Genomic DNA, 20,225 nt, shown 5'->3' with positions numbered 1-20,225 from the left:
TGGGGGTGCTTGGGGGGTTGCCACTTGCAGATTTTGCTGCATCAGGTGTTCAGCACTCAGCTCTTTGGAGCCAAGGCCTGCAGGAGTGCAAGGGAGAGAGGTTTAAGCAAACAGAAGTTGCAGAATTTCTGGACTCTGCAATCCAGTGATGATCCACCCTGTTTTCCTTCTCCAGCTGTGCTCAGCACAAAGATAACCACAACTGTTCCCAGGCTTCTGACTACAAAAGCACTATAATGTTTCTCAGGTATTGCTTTTTTGTTTGTTGTGAGCACATGCTGGAGAGGTTTGGTAAAGTTTATTCTTCTCCACAAGTGTTCACATGTGCTTAAACAAAAGGAAAAAAGATCAAAGGGCAGAATTTCAAGTGAGCCCAGGAAGGGTAAATCAAAGATAATTAGATTGGTCAAGATATCGTCATACAGGTGCACTTTTAATTTGCTGTGGAGGGCTTAATTCTCACAGTTTTTCTTAAATAGAGTTGGGATAAACTGAAATGCACTGGAATTCAGGGTACCTTTTTGAAACTATAATTTCTGTGGTTTTTTCCTGTCAGCTGATATGCTTACCCGTAATTTGCTGCTAGATCCTAGAATGTTGTACAGCCATTCTCAGAAAGCAAACAATTCATAGTTTGGCTTACCTCACTTTTTTAAAAGTAGAAAATAGAAATCAATTTTCCATGTAAATAAAAAAGTATTCCTAAAGAATATACTGTGCAGCCTTGTCTGAGTGATCATCATTGTAAGAATTTATATATGTCTAAATGGACCAAATAAATTTAAAATTTTATTCATGCTTTTTCTGAAAGGAAAAAAATCTCCGGTTAAGAATGTCAAGAATTTTTATTATTGGGACTCGTAAGAGTTGCTATTCAAATGCCTGCCTTGGCTGGCCTGTTGGGCAGCAAGGGGCAGAGCTTGGCCTTATTACAGCTCTGTGTGTTCCCAGTGTGATGTGCAGATCTATTCCGATTACCTGGGCAGATCCCGAGGATATTTCTTTGACTTTTCCTTGCTCTGTGGCATTATCTCTTTGGGTTAGGCAAACTGCAAAGAAATGCCTGTTTTCTTCTGAAGCATCATAGATTGTCTAGCCCTGGGCAGGTTTTTGCTCCAGTTCATTGTTTAGTTCTATTATGTTTTATCCTTGCAAGTTTTAGGGAGGAAAAAAAGCCCCATCTTTAGGTTTTCCTTCACTTACTTAGTATTATGAAATATTCATGTCATTTGAACTCTTTTTAAAGGAGAAAAAATACAGTGTGAGACATTAAAACAGGAAAAAGACACCCTATCTGCAGCAAGATAAAACTTCTTTTTTAACACAAGTGGTAATGCCCAGCATTTATGGAAATGTCCAGCTGTGCTCTCTGCCAGAGTCAGAGCTCTGGCTTGGTACTGCAGTGAGCTGATATTTAGCAAATCTCCTTCACTTTGGGAATAAAGTCATGCCAGTCCATAGTGCTTGTTGCCATTCTTCAGTTCCATGGGTTTTTCCTGGCATATCCTGAGTGAAGTGAGTCCTTGACACTCTGGGAGCATTTCCACTGCCACCCAAGCAGGACCTGCATCAGTCTCAGTTTTTAAAACAGTCTCTTAAAATGTTTATGATTGCATTAAAATTTAAAAGAAACAGAAATCAAATCCTGGCAAAGAGTAACCATCACTTTTTCCCTGCTATGTGAGACTTGCACCATCGTTTATGATGATCAGTGCCTGTCCAGATCCTGTAAGTGATTCAGACAAACCACAAAGCCCTGGTGGTTTTGTGGCCTTTGGGCACTCCCATCTAGGAAGCCCAGGTTGAATTCCCCCTGCTGATTTTTCAGTCTGAGGACGGGCCTGGCAGTGGTGAGAGGTTTGTGGTTGTGCAGCAGCCCCGGCTGGACTGGTGCCGAAGAAGGCTGATCAATGCAGTTTATTCTGCAGCACAGAAAATGCAGCCCCATTGTCAGGGACAGCAGCACTGAAGGTAAAGGGATTTTCCCTGGAGGACAAAGCAACTATGGCAGGATGTGGTGATCCCAGAGGAGACCAGAGGGTGCTGGTTACCAGCTCAGGAAGATCCCAGCCTTTCAGTGGGGGAAGATTTTTCAGCACAAAGCATTGCAAGCTCATGTCTAATAGGTGAATTCATTTTCATATGCTCGTTCATTGAGCAGGCCTGATTAATTAGTGCATGTCACCATCTGGTACTTACCGAGACTATTCATTTTTAAAATGTTGAAATTGTAGGGAATGTTGCACACCAATTAAGTTCTTTTTAATTGGATTATTTTAGTATAAAGTATTACTGGAGAAGGCCTTCATTGTGATTCAGCCAGCATGCATCTAAAGGAGACCTGCCAGCCTGAAATTACCTAGAAGAAAGGCAAAATGCCTGAAATGCATGTTTTATTACTACCTTCATGCACTCAGCAAAGATGATGTCAACAAATAAAAGAGCCACAGAGACATTTCTGCATTGCTATGCAAGCTTCCTGACACGAGGGTATCTCAGCTGATCCCTGCTTCGTCTTTGCACTGCAACTCCAAATCTGTCATCTTCTTGCTCTGACCTGAAAACTGAAATATGCTTTTGCCTTCCTGGCTGCTTGATACGAACTCAACAGGGCTAGGCTGAGCCCTCCTGTGCACAGCTGTACCTGCTGGAATGAGGAGCATTAGTCTCATATACACAAAGAATGATTTGGCCTTTAAGGCTGATAAATTATCTGTGCTGACTCAACCATTTAGTGAAGGAAGTATCACGATCTGCTGTTGGGAGCAGAAGTTGTCTGTCTGTACTTGCTCCTGACACTGACTCACTGGGTGAATTTTAGTTCCTTAACGTCACTGCACTGCAGTGGTTCCCCGTATAAATTGTGAATAGTTCTGTTTATCAACTTACATAAAAGGCTTTGAGATACAGGGATGAAGTGCAAACTGTTGATGTTACGTACTTGCTATTAATACAAGTCTGATGCTGTTTTGTAAGTAACATCTTGTCATTTCCTTGATTTTGCATAGATTGAGCACCTTCAAATAAGTTTTGACATCTGAACTATTCATTTCAGAAGAGGCAGGAGCTCTGCAGGGTGCACCTTCCTGTTCCTTGGCAGATACATGGAGTGCCAGTGGAAGCAGGGAGGTTAGGGAAGAAAAGACACCTGGTCACTTCATCTGGAGAGGTCTGAGGTGTGATTGCCTGGATCTCTTGTTGCCCTGCTTTGTTCTGGAGACAGCGTAGGAATCCAGCAGTGAACAATGTCAGGGTGATTTTTTTTCCTGTATTTGTGTGCATTTTCAGGCCCTTCGATGGCCTCTGCTGCCCCCTGCCAAGCTGCAGCTGCTGGTGACAGCCATGGAGCAACAGCCTACTGAAAGATTTCATTTCTTATCACTCCTCATCACTCTCACCATAATTACCGCACATAATAGGTAATCTGTAGTTGAAAAAGTAATTCTTTTTAAAGGAGAGAAAAGCAGCAGAAAGATTGCTTTTAGTTGTTCAGCAAGGAAGAAACTGATGGGTTTTTTTGGAATGCAAATGCTTGCTTCAACATATAAAGGTCACTGTGGATTTAATTTGAAATAGCGTAGGAGTGCTTCTGATTTCAAAGTACAAAAGTAGCACAGTGTTGGAATTGTTTTGGTTGTTTTCTTAAGATCCATTTCCTGTAGTTGGAAGGTGGCTGTTTCCTGTGTGGTGCAGCTGCAGGCAGTGTCAGGGCCTGCCACAGGAACTGCCTGTCCTGCTGTGCCCGGGCCAGTTGCAAACCCAGCTGGGGCTCACAGACCCGGGGAGTCAGTGGCTCTTCTGTTCCAGACTGTCACAGGGCACCCTGGGGGTCACGGCTGTGTTCAAACCAGTTCTGTTGGCTGTTGGAGACCCAAAGAGCTGAAATATTACACATGGCTGATAAATATTCTGTGTGCAGGTTCCACATCTGCATTTCCACCATCACCAGTGTGTGATTATTAAGGCAAACTGCTGCAGGCAGCACTGCTGGCACATGGGGAGGTGGGGGTGTGTTCTGGGAGAAAGCACAGAGCTGTAGTTGTTACTCCCTCTGGAGAGCTGTGGTTCTGCTGAGTTTCCTGTAGTTCCCATTCTCAGGTTGAGTGTAACCCTCCTCTGGCTCAGAGGAGGTGTCAGTGTCAGTGTCAGAGCAGAGGAGGGTGAGCAGTGAGTTGTGCCACGGGCAGTGGTGGCACGTCAGGATGTGGCCGCAGGCAGGTGGGCACTGCAGAGCTTCCTCAGGGATTGCTTAGCCTGGGACACTGCCTGCCTTGTGATGGGATCCTAGAGCAAGTGCAGCCCATGCAATTTCAGAGAAATAAGATCACACAGGTAAATCTTAAAACCCACTCACAAGCACTAACCCTTTTGTTTAAACCAGCTTTTATGTGATGGAGAAACATATTTTCCAAGAAAGCATTTAGTTTAGATTCCCATTAGTGCAACTTTACTCCTTTTGTTTGTTGAACACATGAAAAGAGGGAGCTAAGCAGAGTATAAAATATATCTTGTACGTGCTCTCTCTCTGGTTTTAGGAGAACTATTTCTTAATGTAATTTTTCTGCTTACAATATATGGCCTTGCAAAGTGTTGAAGCAACAAATCTTGAGAGAGATCAAGATACAATGGCATTTCACTCTGTATATGTAAAATAAAGTCCAAAAGTTTGGGCAGATCTCAGTCTGGCAGACTTTCATCTCTTAGGTCATACAGAGAAAGCTTTTGGCAGTGGCTTTTTGGCAAAAAGCTTTGTCTGGAAACATATTTAGTCAGCATATGAAATGTGATAGCCCTGGTAGCACGCCTGTGTCTGCAGGCACTAATAGAGTTAGGCTTCAGCCCCATCTGCTGTTGGATCAGGATTGCTCTGTTGGTTTGCCAGCACAGGACAGCCCTTGCCAAAACACAGAGTGGGACGTGAGGAGACTGACAAACCCCTCCTGGTGTCAGCTCTCCTAATGATCCTGCTTTTTGCCACACTGATGAAAGCCAGCGGTGCCCATGGAGAATTCAGCACCGCCGCCGTGCTGCTGAGCTCCCACCTCGGGCTCGGTGGGGAGCTGCAGCTGTACCTGCAGGGCAGCAGCAGTGCCCTGTCGTGTACCTGGGTGAGCAGCGAGGAGATTTGCACCCTAAGGCCCCTAAGAATAGAACATTCTTCATTTCCAGTGCCTGTGTTTACAGAAGTAGCAGTGGACATAGAGATCCTTTCACTTCAGTGAAATGTCTTCGATAATTTGAGTTATGCAACAGTGACAAAGAGAACAGACCTGCGGATTTGGTTCAGAAGGCTTAAAATCTTCAGGCATTAATTCATGAAACTCTCAAATCCTGGATACTCTGGTGACTGTAAAGCACAGCAGATTCGTGTTTGATTTTTACTTAAGGCTGATCGTTTCAGGAAATAAAAAGATACATTTTGAAAGAGATTTTCAGTTCTTCTTCAGTTGTTATTTCTGGAGGGGTTAGGTAGAAAAGCTGCATGTGAAACAAATCAGGCACTAAAAATCCTTAGCTTTGTTTTGAGGATATCAGAATGGTTTATTGCCATTGTGGTAAGGAAAAGGAGAAAAAGTAGGGACTTTCTAGAAAGATTTCTACTGTATTTTTATCTGACTTTTCCAGGACATCAGAATAGCCTATTTGTTCAGCCAAAATACCTCTCCAGTTATCATTTGACTCTGATGAAAAAAGTGCTAAAATGGCAGAGTTTGGGATTGCTTGAACATATTTTCTCACTTAAGCTGAGCTTGTTCACATTCAAAGCTAAAACAAATTATCTCAATTGCATTTAGGAGAGTAAACATACTCTTGCTTTTCTATCTCATGTTTGAGTAGTTATGGTGAAAGCATAATGTGTGGTAATCTTCGGGTTTATATCCTCTTCCTGCATTTGTTTTATTGGACAAAATTAAAGGTCAATGGTCCTGAACTAGTCAAGAGAATGACTCTAAATTCTCAGTCATTGCCATTTTCCCTCTCTCTGCTTTAAGTAACATAGGGCTTAGCTGCCAGAATTTTAATTCTTTATGTATGAGAAGAATAATAGTTGCAATTTGGTTTTGCATTTCAGTTATATAGTTTTGTAAATGAAGGCGTCAGCAAAAGGCTACTTGCTCCCTCCACATTGCCCCTAGTGTGGAAAATACAATGATCAAGCAGATTTTCCCCATTCTCATCCTCCTTCTGTTTCGTGTTCTTGCAGCATGATCACTGCCCAAGGAAGTGTCCGTGCTACGTGAGCAGAGCGGAGCACACGGATGAGCCTCCTGCCATGTGCTGAGAGCGCGGCGTCAGGCGCACAGCTCGGGGAAAATGTCTGCTTGCAACACGTTCACTGAGCACGTCTGGAAACCCGGCGAATGTAAGAACTGCTTCAAGCCCAAGAGCTTGCACCAGTTACCCCCGGTGTCGGAGAAAAAGCCCCTCTCGCATGGAAACCCAAAACCCAATGCAAACCAAAGCAGCAGCCAGCGGGGCAGGAGCAGCGGCAGCTTCCGCCCGCCCGTGGCCAAGAAGCCCACGATAGCTGTGAAGCCCACCATGATGGTGGCAGACGGGCAGGGGCTGTGTGGGGAGCTCACCGCGCTGGAGCCGGGCGAGAACAAACCCCTGCCCGCGGGGTGGAACCGCAACAAGGCGGTCGTGAACAAAAAACCACTGAACAATAACAACGAGGAGGAGATCGAAGGTTACAGCCATGTTCCCAGGCCTTACGGCAACAGCGAGGGCGTGGGTAAGATACCAAATAATAATAATAATGGACTGACAGAAGTTTTGAAGGAGATTGCGGGTTTGGATACCACACCTCAGCTCACTGGAAATGAAATGAACTCAAGAGAAACCTTCTTGGGAAGGATAAATAATTGTTACAAAAGGTCATTAGAAAGGAAGATCCCTCCGAGCTGCATGGTGGGTGGAATGAAGGATTCACAGAGTAAGCACGTTATTCTGAGTGGAAGCACTGAAGTCATAAGTAATGAAGGTGGACGTTTCTGTTATCCAGAGTTCTCTAGTGGAGATGAGAGTGAGGATGACACGTTTTTTGGCAGCATGCAGGAAGAGCACGAGAGCTGGGATGAAAGTGATGAAGAGTTGTTAGCAATGGAAATCCGCATGAGGGGCCAACCTCGCTTTGCTAATTTCAGAGCTAACACGCTGTCTCCTGTTCCATTCTGTGTTGACAAAAAATGGAATACTGTGCCCCTTCGGAACAAGTCTCTCCAGCGGATCTGTGCTGTGGATTATGACGACAGTTATGATGAAATTTTAAATGGCTATGGGGAAGAGACTGTGATTCTTTATGGGCAAGAGAGCATGCAGAGCATGGTATCTTCTGATTCTACGTCTCCTGATTCTTCTTTGACAGAAGAGTCTCGTTCTGGGACAACCAGCAGTTCTTCCCAGAAGCTCTGTAATGGAGGGTTATCTCCTAGCACTCCTCAGGACCTCAAAGTGATTGAACAAGAATATGAAAGTCTTTGTGACAATCAACAAGTGAAGGATGTGCCAAAAGCACCCAGAAATGCCCTGAAAAGTCTGGAAACTCACAAGGCAGTCCTTGCGCTTCGCCTGGAGGAGAAGGATGGCAAAATTGCTGTGCAGACTGAGACACAGGAGAATAAAAGTTCTTCAGACGTTGCTGGCCAAGCCGTAACCATTAATTTGGTGCCTGTGGAGGAGCAAGCTAAACCTTACCGGGTGGTGAATATGGAACAACCAGTGTGCAAGCCATACACCGTAGTGGATGTATCAGCTGCCATGACCAGTGAATGTAAAGAGAATCAGACTGAAACCTCAGAAACCAAAAAGGCATCATCTAGCCCAAGCTCACCAGTAGCCCCAGGCACACCTATTGCATCCTCTGCAGCATCACCTGTACATGTGCACGCTAATCGGAAAAAATCCAGCGCAATCAGATACCAAGAAGTGTGGACTTCTAGCACTAGTCCAAGACAGAAGATACCTAAGGTGGAACTGATTGGAAACAGCTCAGGGCCTTCCATTCCTCCCAGGAAGACAAGCCACAAGTCAGCTCCTACTTCACCTACAGCTACAAACATTTCTTCAAAAACAATCCCAGTTAAGTCTCCTAATTTGTCTGAGATAAAATTCAACAGTTACAACAATGCTGGCATGCCACCTTTTCCTATTATCATTCATGATGAGCCCACTTACGCTAAGAGTTCCAAAAATGCTGTTAAAGTTCCTATTGTAATCAATCCAAATGCATATGATAACCTGGCAATCTACAAAAGTTTTCTAGGGACCAGTGGGGAGCTGTCCATCAAAGATAAAACTACAAGTGTGATAAGCCATACCTATGAAGAAATAGAAACTGAAAGCAAATTGACTGAAGCCATAGGCAGCAAGCCCACTGAGTTGCCCCAGGCAAAGGGGGTGGCCAATAGCTCTGAGTGCAGGCTGGGCTCTGTGGCTCAGAAGGTCCAAGAGTTCAACAGCTGCCTCAGTAAAAGCCAGAAATCCCCGCAGAGAAGTCACAGTGCTGACCACAGCTCCCCATCCAGAATTCAAAAGGCAATGCAAGAGCCTGCAGCAAAAGCAGACACAACCCCGGATGGTTCTGTTGGCAGCAGCGGTGGCAGAGAGAACGCAAGCACAGTGCTCTCACAGATTGTGGCTTCTATCCAGCCTCCACAGTCTCCTCCAGAAACGCCTCAGTCTGCTCCCAAGTCCTGCAGTGTAGAAGAACTGTATTCCTTGCCCCCTGAGGGAGATGCTAATAAAAACACCCTGGTACGACCCAAATCTCTGTTTACAACACAGCCTGAAGTGGAGGCCTCCAAGACGGAAAACACTGCCATTAAAATGCAGAAAGATCCACTTTCACAGCCAGCTGCCACTCCCTCTCCAAAGCCAGCGCGAGCCACCCCGAGCGCCACGAGTCCCCAGGCAGAGCAGGCACCGCCATTCCCCCCGCCACGCTCCACCTCCTCTCCCTACCATGCCAGTAACCTGCTGCAAAGGCATTTCAGCAACTGGGCCAAGCCCAACAGCCCCACCAGGTCCACAGAAGCGGAGGCCATCCTGCACTCGGAGGGGCGGCGTCCCGATGCGAAACCCAAACGCTGGATATCGTTCAAGAGCTTCTTCCGCCGCAGGAAAGCTGACGATGAGGAGGAGAGAGACAAAGACAGGGAGAAAGGGAAGTTGGTGGGTCTGGATGGAACTGTTATACACATGCTCCCCCCTCCTCCGGTGCAGCGACACCACTGGTTCAGCGAGGCCAAGTCGGACTCCAGCGAGAAGCCGTCGATCGTGTTCATGTACAGGTGTGAGCCGGCACAAGCGGAGCCCAGGGCTGAGCTCCCACACAAGGGTGGGGTGGAGTCTGCTATCGCGGAGGCGCTGGCCAAAGACAAGGCAGAAACGCAGGAAAAGCCTCCAGAGAGCTCGGAACAGAGCACAGCGAGCCATTCCTCACCACCTCAGGCTCCCAAGAAAATGCCCAGGTACCACTCAGCTGTTTTCCTCACTTACTCAGTTGTGAACTGTCCTGTATATGCTGCTGAAAAGGGAGAGACTAAGGAGTTTTACTGCATTAATGCAATTTTTTCAAAGTATATTTATTTTAGGTAACTTAGAGTGTATTTTAAAATCTTTGTGTTATGTTAGATACCAGAAAATACGTAAAGCATTTACTAGAAGCAGTGCCTGATATTTGGAGTTTGTCTTGCAAGCTCACTAATATGTCACAATAGGCATGTTCCATTGAATCAAATCCATTCTATTCAATTTCTTCTGTAAGAAAGTATTTCTGTGTTATGGGAAACTTCAGAATTTCTCAGCAGAAATAGAAGGCAACTATTAAGAAGTACAATAGAAGTTAAAAGATCTGTGACTCATGGAAGTGCTGACTTTACCTTACATGCCCAAGAATTCAACAGATGCTAATTAACCACACTGCAACATCACTGCTGCACTCCCAAAATAAACCTTGTACAAAATAATAACAGAATTATGGTACCTACAGAATAGTGTTATCTGTGTCTTGCAAGGCTTTAGCAGTGACTCTGTTTTGTCCCCAGTATTGTCCCCAGTAAGAGGCGGTCACATCAGGTGCAGTCACTCATGTGGGCAGAGTAAAATTCCCAGAGTGCTGGACCACAGCTGTGGCTGTGTTAGAATTTGTCTTCCAATGTTATTACACAAACCAATTCGAAAGTAGCCTCAAACTTGAATTATTGATTTCATTATAACAAAAACCTAATGGGAGCAAATCAAAAATTTTGTGAAGTGTGAGCCCCAGAAAATGTATCATGACAGTGTTTTTTGGTTTTCTTTCTCCATATTCTGTGCAAGAAAACTGCACTGTTTTTTTAGCTAAAAACAGTTTTAACCTAATAGAAATCTGTGTGAGCATAGTTAGAGCTCTGCCTGGCACTTGTCCTAAAGTAAAATAACTTGATTTTCGTTCTCCATTGTCTACACAGGAAAAGTGCTAGAATAGCCCTTGATAGGAGTGCAGTCTCTAGATTTACCCTCAATGAATTGGTGAGAAGTAGCTGCCTTTGGAGGGCAAGTTAAAGGATTGCAGGAGTTTGTGCTCTCAACCCCCTTTACAGGAAGCTGTTTTCTTCTCCTGTCTCTGAAGGAAGTTGGAGAAAGTGAGGTTGATTTTGGTTGCAGTGCTGTCAGGAGACTCCCCAGCTCCCACCTCTTGGTGCAGGACAGTTCCTGAGCTCTGGTGAGCAGACCAGGGCAGAACCCAGTGAGAAGGAGCTTTGCAGTCGCTGCTCAGCCACGTCAGTGGCAGGGGATGGGCAGGAGGGAGCAGCTGCTGCTCATGGTGGTGAGAGGGCAGGAGGCGCCTGCCAGGGATTCTTGCACTGCCCTGATGATGGTGCTGTTGGAATGTGTCCTGTTCTCTCACTGCGTCTGCGATTCCTTCTGCCCTTCCTTTTGAAGGCAGTGGCTCACTCATCTCTCATTCATTTATTCCAAAATGCATGTTTACACTTTAGTTTTCTTCAAGTCACAATGATATTGGTTAAAACCGTATCTCAGAATTTTCCCAGGTGAAAACTGGAATTTTCCAAATGTTAGAATTGGAATTTTCTTCTTTCTGACAATATTGTTGCCTGGTTTCTACAAATTTCAAAGAAAATACACCGAGGTGCTGAGTTGTGGGAACACTGGGCATTGGGTAGCTTTATGCTTCAGTTCTTATATTCTTGGTGGCTTGAGTTTTTTAGGGTTTTTAATACTTTTTAATGTTAATGAGACCAAGTGAAGCCTTATAATGCCACAGAATTGAAGGTTTTTATTGCTGTTTAAGGGGTTTGGCTTTTGTTTTTAGGATCCTGGTGGGTGAGAATCAGGATTTCTCAATGCCATTTTTGCACAAGCAGGAGGCATAACCCATGATGCTTGTTTTATGTTAACCCTCCAGGTATTAGTACAAGGTTAGCTGTAATTCAGGCTAAAATATGTGCATGAAGAAGATGTTTAGAATGTTCAGTTAAGCCTGCAGAGGCTTCGAGGAGAATGACCTGAAGATAGCAATCAGTGAACAGGACACTTCCCTAACTCAGAATGCCAAGAACAGCAAGCTCTCTGGAAAAACAAACTGATGACCTGGAAAACAAGATAAGCTTTAAAAATGTCCGATTACTGGGGGGTCTTGAAAGCAAATTAAATGAAGATACAGCATTTCCTTACTTTGCAATGGATTAAAAAGCTGCTAAAGATTGACAACACAACCACAGAACCATTGAAGGTATTTCAAGTTATCACTAGAAAGGTCAGTTTTCCCTTTGAACAGCACTTGCAAAATAATCAGTTTTTCTGAAAGCTGAAAATTATCTCTCTGTTATACAAAGGAACTTGGGTTTGGTTTCTCAGTGTGATTGTTTCTGTTTGATGGCAGGATACGCATACGCTGGTTCAAAAGGAACTAGCAAATAATAATATATTAAATTCACCAAAAATTTGTAGATAGATTAATTTTTGCTAACAATCAGCAGTCCTGTCAGTTTTATCATTAATTAGAATGAAGACACCTTTAGTTCATGAAGCAGCAGTTGCTCTCAGGCGCAAAACCTAAAATTGACCAAAAGATAACATGATATTTCTGGCCTGAGTCACTGTAATTGATGAAGGTGGTACACCACAGCGTGCAATCCATTCATCACAAGTTGCATAAAAAGATCCTTCAAAGGCTTTGTTATCTAATGGATCAGAGTGTTCCTACTGCTCATACCCAGCAGCAACTTGTTCGATTGAGACATTTCCTAAAAGCAAAGTGCAGCACAGACTCCTGCTGCTTCCTTGGCTGTCTTCATAAAGCACATCAGAGCTGAACTAATCTGATCTGGGCACAGCCATCTCCAGTTCAGTTACAGGTTAAACTCAAGAGTTTCCTTTCACAGCTGCAAGTCAGCCATAACTTTCCTTTATGGGATCTTGGGGCCAGTCTTGAATGAAGTGAAGATAAAACTCTGTTTTTCCTGAAATACTTCCTTCAGGTAGCGAGGTCTGCATATTTATTTTGTTATGGTTTCAGATAAGGAAGCATTTATTCACAGCTAAATTTGTGATCACCAGTCTAATTCCTAAGATTGTGTTAATTTTTGCAAAAGGATTTGAGCTCATAACTGATAGATCTGAGCTCCGTATAGAGGAATATGAGTGTTGTGACAGAAAACTCATTGTTTCTCAAAGGGAATCACTGTTCCTTGAAAATGTAGTGATACATTAAGATCAGGATTCCATCCAGAGACAGGCAGGAATAACCACCACTGCCACATTCCACTTTCACATTGTCACTGATCCAGTCCTGCAGATTCCACAGCTGCTTCAGAAACTGCTTGGGAAGATAACAAAATCTGTTTAAAACAAAGTCCTTCCCAGTTTGGAGGGCTTCTGGTACAACTCTTAGGATGAGGTTCTCACATGAACCCAGAATCTTTTAGGTACAGCCCGAGTAAATCGATGAGAATTCAAGGATGTTATAGGTGAAAAGAAATTCCTTGCTTGAGCAAGTCTGCTGAAATGGGAGAAATTCTCCCTGAAAATTTAAGTTGAATCACTTCTTCCTTCCTGTCAAATCCATGTTAGGGCTTTTCTTATCTAGGTAGCAGCAAGCTTTATCTACCTTACTCAGCAGTGCTTAGCAGTGCTTTTAAAAGTATTAAGTAGCTATCTTCTACCATTTCATCAGTTAAAAACTTGTGAGATTTTTCTCTAGAACATTTTCCAATTCTAACAGAATTGGAGATTCTGCATGTGCATTAAGCAGTAAGTTTGGTAACGTTTTATGTGAGAACTTGTAAACACCAAGGACTGTTAAAGATCCAAGTAGAAGGGACTTCACCATTTATTATTTTATAAATTTAGATTAAGAAATGGTAAATCATGTATTATTGTTCTTAACTCCTCTTATACAGTCTGTAAAATGGAAAGACTGAGAACCTAAAATGGATAAGGAAAAATATCTTCTTTATAATGCACAGTTAATCTGTGAAACTCATTGCCGTTAAGTTTCAGTGACACTAAAGAGCTTAGCAGGATGTCTTTACTGGATTAGCAAGTGTACTCCCTTTATCCGTGCAAACATCGCATTATACAAGATCTAAAAAAAAAATTCTCAAGCTTCAGGACTAAGCCAGCCTCTCAAAAATAATCAGAATTAGAAATGAACTTGATGGCTTAGTTGTTTCAGGTTGTCACTTGAGAAGTTTGTTTCACTTCCTTCTTCAGTGACTGTGGTGGTGAGGAGGGGCTGAAGTGCAGGAGCCACTGGAATGTTTTCTGTATCCATAGTGCCCTCTGAAACCTGGGCACTGGTTGTCTGTGCTCAGTGCAGGAATAAAGGGGACTGTGTTCTGAGGAGAAGTTCCTGGGTAAGGTGGCCTCTGACCTCCTTCCAGCCACTAACCTCTGCATTTTTCCTCAAGCATTATTCAGTCAGTTTAGGCTTTATATTGGCTTTATTAGCTTCAAAGTCCAGGGCCTGAGGGCATCTCAAAGCGTTCTCTTTGAAACTAATATAGCTACAAATTACACAGTTGGTTTTTTGTGTGTGTAAAATGAAGTCCTCTTCCTTGTCATCTCCAACCGTACAGCTGCCATTGATGGCTGCTGTGTTGACGTCCACTCAGGGAGGAAATCAGAGTCTGTGCTGGCTCCAGGGCCACATCAGCTTTTCTCTGTTTCTGTCACTAATTCCTGCCACTGGGATTCATGTCCTGTCTGGTACAGAACCGTGTTCCCTCACCTTGACCTCTGGATCTGACCCTAATTCAGGAATACACTCTCACAATCACTTCTTATAAGCATTCCACTTTATCTCCCTCATATTCATTGCTGTTTATTAATCAGTCTAATTGAGCAGGCGTGCTCTGAATAGAGGAGAACACAGGTCACACAACAACTGTGATTCCAGTGTCCTCACCAAAATTAACACGCTGCACAGGCAGCTTTCTGCATCCTCCTGTTCCCAGAAGACCACGGCGATTTAGACCGCATCATCTTCTGGCTATCCTCCAAAAACCATGGAGGAGGAGAGCCTGCAGGAAAGAGTTACAGGCGTTTGTCCCTGCAGAAAAATAACACTTTTAAAACAGTTTTGAGCCTGTGCACACGTGAATAACAAGTATTTGAATTCAGTGGGGTGTTGTCTGAAGGACAGTCATTTTTATGGCAAGTTTTTTTCTTCACATAATCTCAGCTTCTTGTGAAAACAGACACGTTCTCTGCATGCAGAGGGCTGCTTCCTCCACTAACTGAATAGTTGTTTAGCTTCAGCCACTTGTGCCCGGGGAGCAGCGTTGTCTAAGATAATTAATTTCCATGAAGTTTCTGAAATAAAAAAGGGACGAGAAAAATACTTGGACAGAGAAGGCTGCACTCAGTATGGCAGATGCTAAATATGTGCTCTTATGCAAGGCATCAAAGAATCCATCCTGGCAAAATATCTATACATATCCCAAATAAGGAGATAGCTTTAAGTATGACTTGCTACCAACAAGCAGATAGAAAATGATACAAAATCAGGCTTTAATGGTTCTAATCTGAGAGAACTGCCCGTTTATCAGTTGCTCCTCTTTCCTCAGAAAAACTTAAAACAGTTAAAACATTTTAACTGTTTAGTTCATGAAGCAGCTGGGGATTGGTTCTTGTAGCTCTCTGAGTGAGGATGGTTCCCCCTTTTGTTCCTCCTGGCCTCTGCCAGCGCCACTGAAGGGGTTGACATTTGCACTGTGTACATAAGCTTGATCTCTCTGTCCTCAGCGTTAAGATACTGGCAAGCATTTCCCCACGGATTTCACGATCTGACCTCTAATTGCTGTGGTTTTAAATGTATTCTTTTGAGGCACTGAGTACAGATTTGAGATACTCTCTTACTCTTAACAATAGGTTAGTGTTACTTCCTAGAGCTCCTCTTGAGAGCTGAACGTGCTTTTGGTGGAGCAGTGAGTAAGGCCATAGCCTCATTCCAGAGCAGTGATGCAGCCGTGCCCTGTGTCCTGCAGGGAGGCAGTGCAGGAGTTAAGAAGGCAGGGCTGGATGTGCCTGGCTTCCCGGGCCTTGGCAGGGCCCGGCCCCGGAGGTAAACACTAAGGTGCAGTAGGTGTATCACTCTGTGCAGAGTTCAGCCCTCTTGCTCACAGCTTGCACAACTTGTAGCACACCAGAACACTGTGGAATCAATGGCTCGCCAGAGTTTCAAGACATGATTAAAAGACTCAAGAAGGCCCTGAAAGAATTTCCTTTAATGGGGAATTGTGTGAGTGAGTACAGTGGGTGAGTTGGTATTTTTTTTTTCTTTCTTCCTTTCTAGCTGTTGGTTTACTTTGGCAAAATGCTTCTGAGCTTAGGTTTAGTGTATGTGCTTGCATGTGTCTGGTTTGGAGAATGAGTATGTCCTTACCCTCACCAAGTGATACTAAAAAGTTACTTTGAGATGTGAGTAATTCCTGGTTTGTGGCAATGACAGAACTGTGAAGCTATTAGAATCTATTTCTCTTTAAAGAAAACATTCCTGTTGAGGAATGCAGGTATGTATATTATTTACAGCAACTACAAGTCTTTAGTTAAATTATCCTGAGAGCCTTGTTACTGCTTTGATTTTATGTCTGCTTTACTCTGAAATTACTGAGGTTAACTCTTTAATGTGGATATATTTATGGCACATGGAATGTTCTTCACACCATTCCTATGCATGGTACTAAAATTGAACAAAAATGTTACGCTGATTAAGGATTACATCTTTTTGAACTTAAGCCATTTTTCTCTCTTACTAACAAGTTCTAATGAGTTTGGTTTGTGTCAGCCTGCAGTTAAAATTCATGAGTCTGAGCAGAAACAGCATGTGCACACTGCTCTGTCCTGGGTCTTGTCATGCAGAGCATTGGCATGTTTGAATCTTTGTACTCGGGGATTGCTACACGATTGTCCCAGGATTTTGGCTTTGCCATAGATATATACTTATCATTTATGTTAACTCTTTGTGGAAGTTTGAAATCCTTCGAAATCCTTATCATGAAAAATAAGTATCTCTACAGATACATGATGTGCTGATCATTTTCTTGATGGAAGTGTGTTACTCCTGTCCCTAATGGAAGTCACAAGTAGTTCAAATTCTTGCTGCTGTATTTGATCAGGCTGTAGTAATGAGAACTAGCAAACAGCATGTATGCTCTTGAGATTTGGCCTGTAATGAATATTTGTTTCTGCAAGTGAGAGAACATAAAGGTATGGAAATATTTTTGCTCTGACATGTTTTTGTGGCATATTATTGATAATTGCTGCTATATTTTCACTATGATTGTGGGGTTTTATTAAATCTCAACATTTTTTTCATGCATATAATGCATAATTTTTAAATTATACTGCAATAAATATATCCATGGAAACCAACCGAATGCACAGTTTTCAGAGTTCTGTGCTTTAAGTCATCACAGTTTGATTAAAACTTCATAGCTAAGAGCAGGCACAGAGGAATATCTTCAGTGCCTTTTGCAGTTGGCCTAATGCAGATGCATTTTAATGGTGGAGAATTTTACATGGGAAAGAGATTACTGGCCTAAATGAGGTCTGTTTCCCAGAGTGTCAGTTCCCAAAATCCTACCAGTCCTATGTATGAAAATGTATCATTGAACTTTTATGTATTTATTGGGACTTAATCCCCCTTGCTATAGCTTGTTGCATTTGTTTGAGGCACAATTGTTTGCACTGGTGAAAAGCACCTTAAACTCTGCTGCTGCCCCGAGTCCCACACACTTCACCTGGAATCATGCCTGCACATTTATGAGTGCGGATGTTGATGGAAGTCAAGCTGTAAAACATTTGATTCTACCTTTCGTATCAAAGGCATGAACTGTTATATATATAGAGAGAGAGAGAATTATCATGATAATAGTAACTAACATGTTACTATTTCAGTCACAAGTTGTTTCTTTGATTATGGAAAATAAAAACTGTAGCTAATTGTTCTTAGAGAAGGAGGGTGAAAGAACTCCTGCTGTCTCTGCCCGCCCATTCCCCTTCCCGAGGATGCTCAGTGCCTGTCGTGGCGTTCTGCCAGCAGGAGCCAGGCCCGGCCGGGCTCTCCAGGTGACTTTGTTGTGTTTGTTTCAGTCAAGTGCCCGATGACCCGACCCTGGAGGAGCTGTCCCCGCGCGTCCCCAGGGCCGTGTTTGTGAAGCAGGACAATGGGGGCAGCGCCTCCGTCATCCCGGTCTCCTCCGCCCGCGCGCCGCCAGGGGAGGAAGAGAAGGAAGAAGCTCCAAATTCTCCTGATCTGAGTACCTGCAGTGCTACCTACAGCAATTTAGGTGAGTGTCTCTCACACACAGGAACTGGATCAGGTTTTGGATGCTTTTCCAGGGTGTGAAGAGCCTTTTCTTCTGAACAGCTCTATGCATCTTCCTAAGGGTAGCTTTTAATGCCTAACAGTTAAATAGTAATTTACAGAAAATAAAGACATACACTCTCATTCAGAGATCATAACCAAGAAAGTGAAGATTCAACAAACTCAAAGGTTTGTTTTCCTGTAATTTAAAACAGTCTTTTAATTGCCCTTAGTGATAAACATCTCAAATGATTTTTAAAAGAAACATTGTTTTATCTCTTTGGAGGAATTTTTGTCAAAGAGGTTTAAAGTACAGAGCAAGCTACCTAATTTCTTTACAAGGAATAAGTAAAATCCAACATTTTTCTAAACTTCATCAAAAGATAGGGCTTTTTATTTTAGAGCAATAACTGCTAAAATATTTCTACCCATCTTCTATTGGCTGAAACTGTTCTTATCCTAGTCAGAGAATTTACTTTTGCTCCTTCCCAATGAGATATGAATGTCCTGAAGGTACTGCTCAAAGATTACTGAGTTCCTGACTCATTAAAGAGATCCATGGATGCAGGGCTTCTCTGGAAGATAAGGGAGCAAGATAAAGCAGCATCTCCTGATGCACAGTATCAGTGTTATCAGCCTGATTTTCTAAAGCATTTTGATTTGCAGTACTGTGAATTCAGGGATACCTACAGCCACGTTTTCTAGAACAACAAAACCTCTCATCTATTTACATTCCAGGATATCCAAATACATGTTTTTTTAACATCTCAATCCTGTAAACACAGCAACTTATTAAGCATTTGGCCAAGAGTAAACTGATTGTGTTGAGATGGCTCACAGGGGGTTTGGCATGTCCACACAGGTTTCAGGGATCAAGGACTAAACTTTAAACCCTCAGGTGCATACATTCCTTAGACATTCAGTGAAAGTGTTGCATTTTTTTGCTTAAATGCAAATTAGTGGCAAGCTTATTAGAGCATTCTGCTATTGAAACATTTATTAGGTGTTGTTTATAACACATTAGGAGGAAAAATATTCTGTCCAAGTGTGATGCTAACATCTACCAAGAAACTTCCTCTAAGGAGGAAAACTAAAATCTGTATCTTTATGGTGAATTACTCATTGATCTAATGAATTATTTCAATTTAGTGAGATATATATCTCTATCTATATTTGCTGTATTTAGAAGACAGGGACATTGCAGACAGAATCCAGGCAGTTAAGGTCTAGCTACCACAGAACTACTTGTACCATGTTTGTCCCATGCAGCAAAATAGCATCAAACACTGGAACAGCTTTCGCAGAGAAGTTCTGGAATCTGTCTGTGGAGATATTCACATGTTTGACATGGTCTGGACAACCTGCTCCAGCTGACCACGCCTGACTCTCTCAAGAGATCCCTTCCATCAGTCCTGGCCTGCACTAGTGCTGTTCCTAAGCTTGAACGTTCCTTTTTAAAACCATAAAAAAGTCAACCCCTTAGCAATTTATTCAAAATCTTCTCATTGTCGGTTCACTTGGAGCTTTGCTGTCTCCAAAGGAACTTTTTGGTGTGAAAGAGTTAAGTCAGCTCTGGGGCCTGTCAGGCTGTGGCTGGGAGAGCTGCCTGCTGGTAGGAGCAGTGCTTCCCTACATGGCACTGACTCCCTGGCTGCCCTTCAGAGGCTTTCTGCTGTATTCAAGCAACCTAATTCAGATGGCAACAGAGAGATTTCTAGTAGGGACAGAATAATTCCTACTTGTTTTCACATCATGCATCACCTAGGCAGCAAAATCTTATCTTTTGTAGAATTAACAAATACTGTATGTGAAACTGGAGGAAAGGATAATATGAGAAGTTACATCACATTTGACTCTTGCCTCAGCTGCAATTAGAGCTACATGCTGCAGTTTGTAGTTTAAAATACATCACATGAACATCTTAATTTGCAGCATAATGCACTATCTTCACTTTTTAAACTAATCTGATACATATTCTGTGTTTCTTATTAAAAAGCAGATAATATGTCTGTACTTTGATAAATGTCTAATCTTCAGTTCTGAAATGCCACATGAAATGTCACGAACAGAAATAATTGCAAACCTTGGTAAATTTTCATCTGTAGTCAGATAATAGTTTATATCAGGTACTGCCCTCAAATATATTTGGTTTGGCCTTCCAAGAGACAGGCCTTACAAAACAGAGCATTTTCCTCCAGGAATCAGGTACAACATAGAAGTGTGGGAATTTTATGAGATCCCACTGTGATGATAGGATAAGGTGTTCCTGGCTGTAGAAATAGGAGGAAACTTGGGTAGGAGGAGAGAGGTTCTTGACTGCCATGGTCACAGTCAAGTCCTGGTGACCACAGTTTAAGAATGTTTTTTAAATTGCTCAGGCTCCAAAGAAAAGGTTTGCAAATGCCTG

At 42.9% G+C, this 20,225-nt stretch overlaps 1 protein-coding gene across 3 annotated transcripts in view; it reads left to right on the top strand.

Annotated features, from left to right (window-relative positions):
* PEAK1 (pseudopodium enriched atypical kinase 1) overlaps positions 1–20,225 on the top strand; it is a 109,102-nt gene that overhangs the window by 67,319 nt on the left and 21,558 nt on the right. For 2 of the 3 annotated variants that reach the window (XM_063413043.1, XM_063413042.1), the window contains 3 exons: positions 6,206–9,473; positions 15,652–15,768; positions 17,605–17,801. In XM_063413043.1, coding sequence (XP_063269113.1) covers positions 6,316–9,473; positions 15,652–15,768; positions 17,605–17,801 — 3,472 coding nt within the window. In that variant the 5' untranslated portion in view covers positions 6,206–6,315. The remainder of the gene's footprint in view (positions 1–6,205; positions 9,474–15,651; positions 15,769–17,604; positions 17,802–20,225) is intronic. The other variant, XM_063413044.1, reaches the window with a different exon arrangement.

The sequence above is a fragment of the Prinia subflava genome, chromosome 15 (assembly GCF_021018805.1).
Source record: "Prinia subflava isolate CZ2003 ecotype Zambia chromosome 15, Cam_Psub_1.2, whole genome shotgun sequence".
Lineage (NCBI taxonomy): Eukaryota > Metazoa > Chordata > Aves > Passeriformes > Cisticolidae > Prinia > Prinia subflava.
The sequence above is the reverse complement of the archived record's forward strand: the minus strand, read 5'-3'. Positions and strand labels throughout refer to the sequence as shown.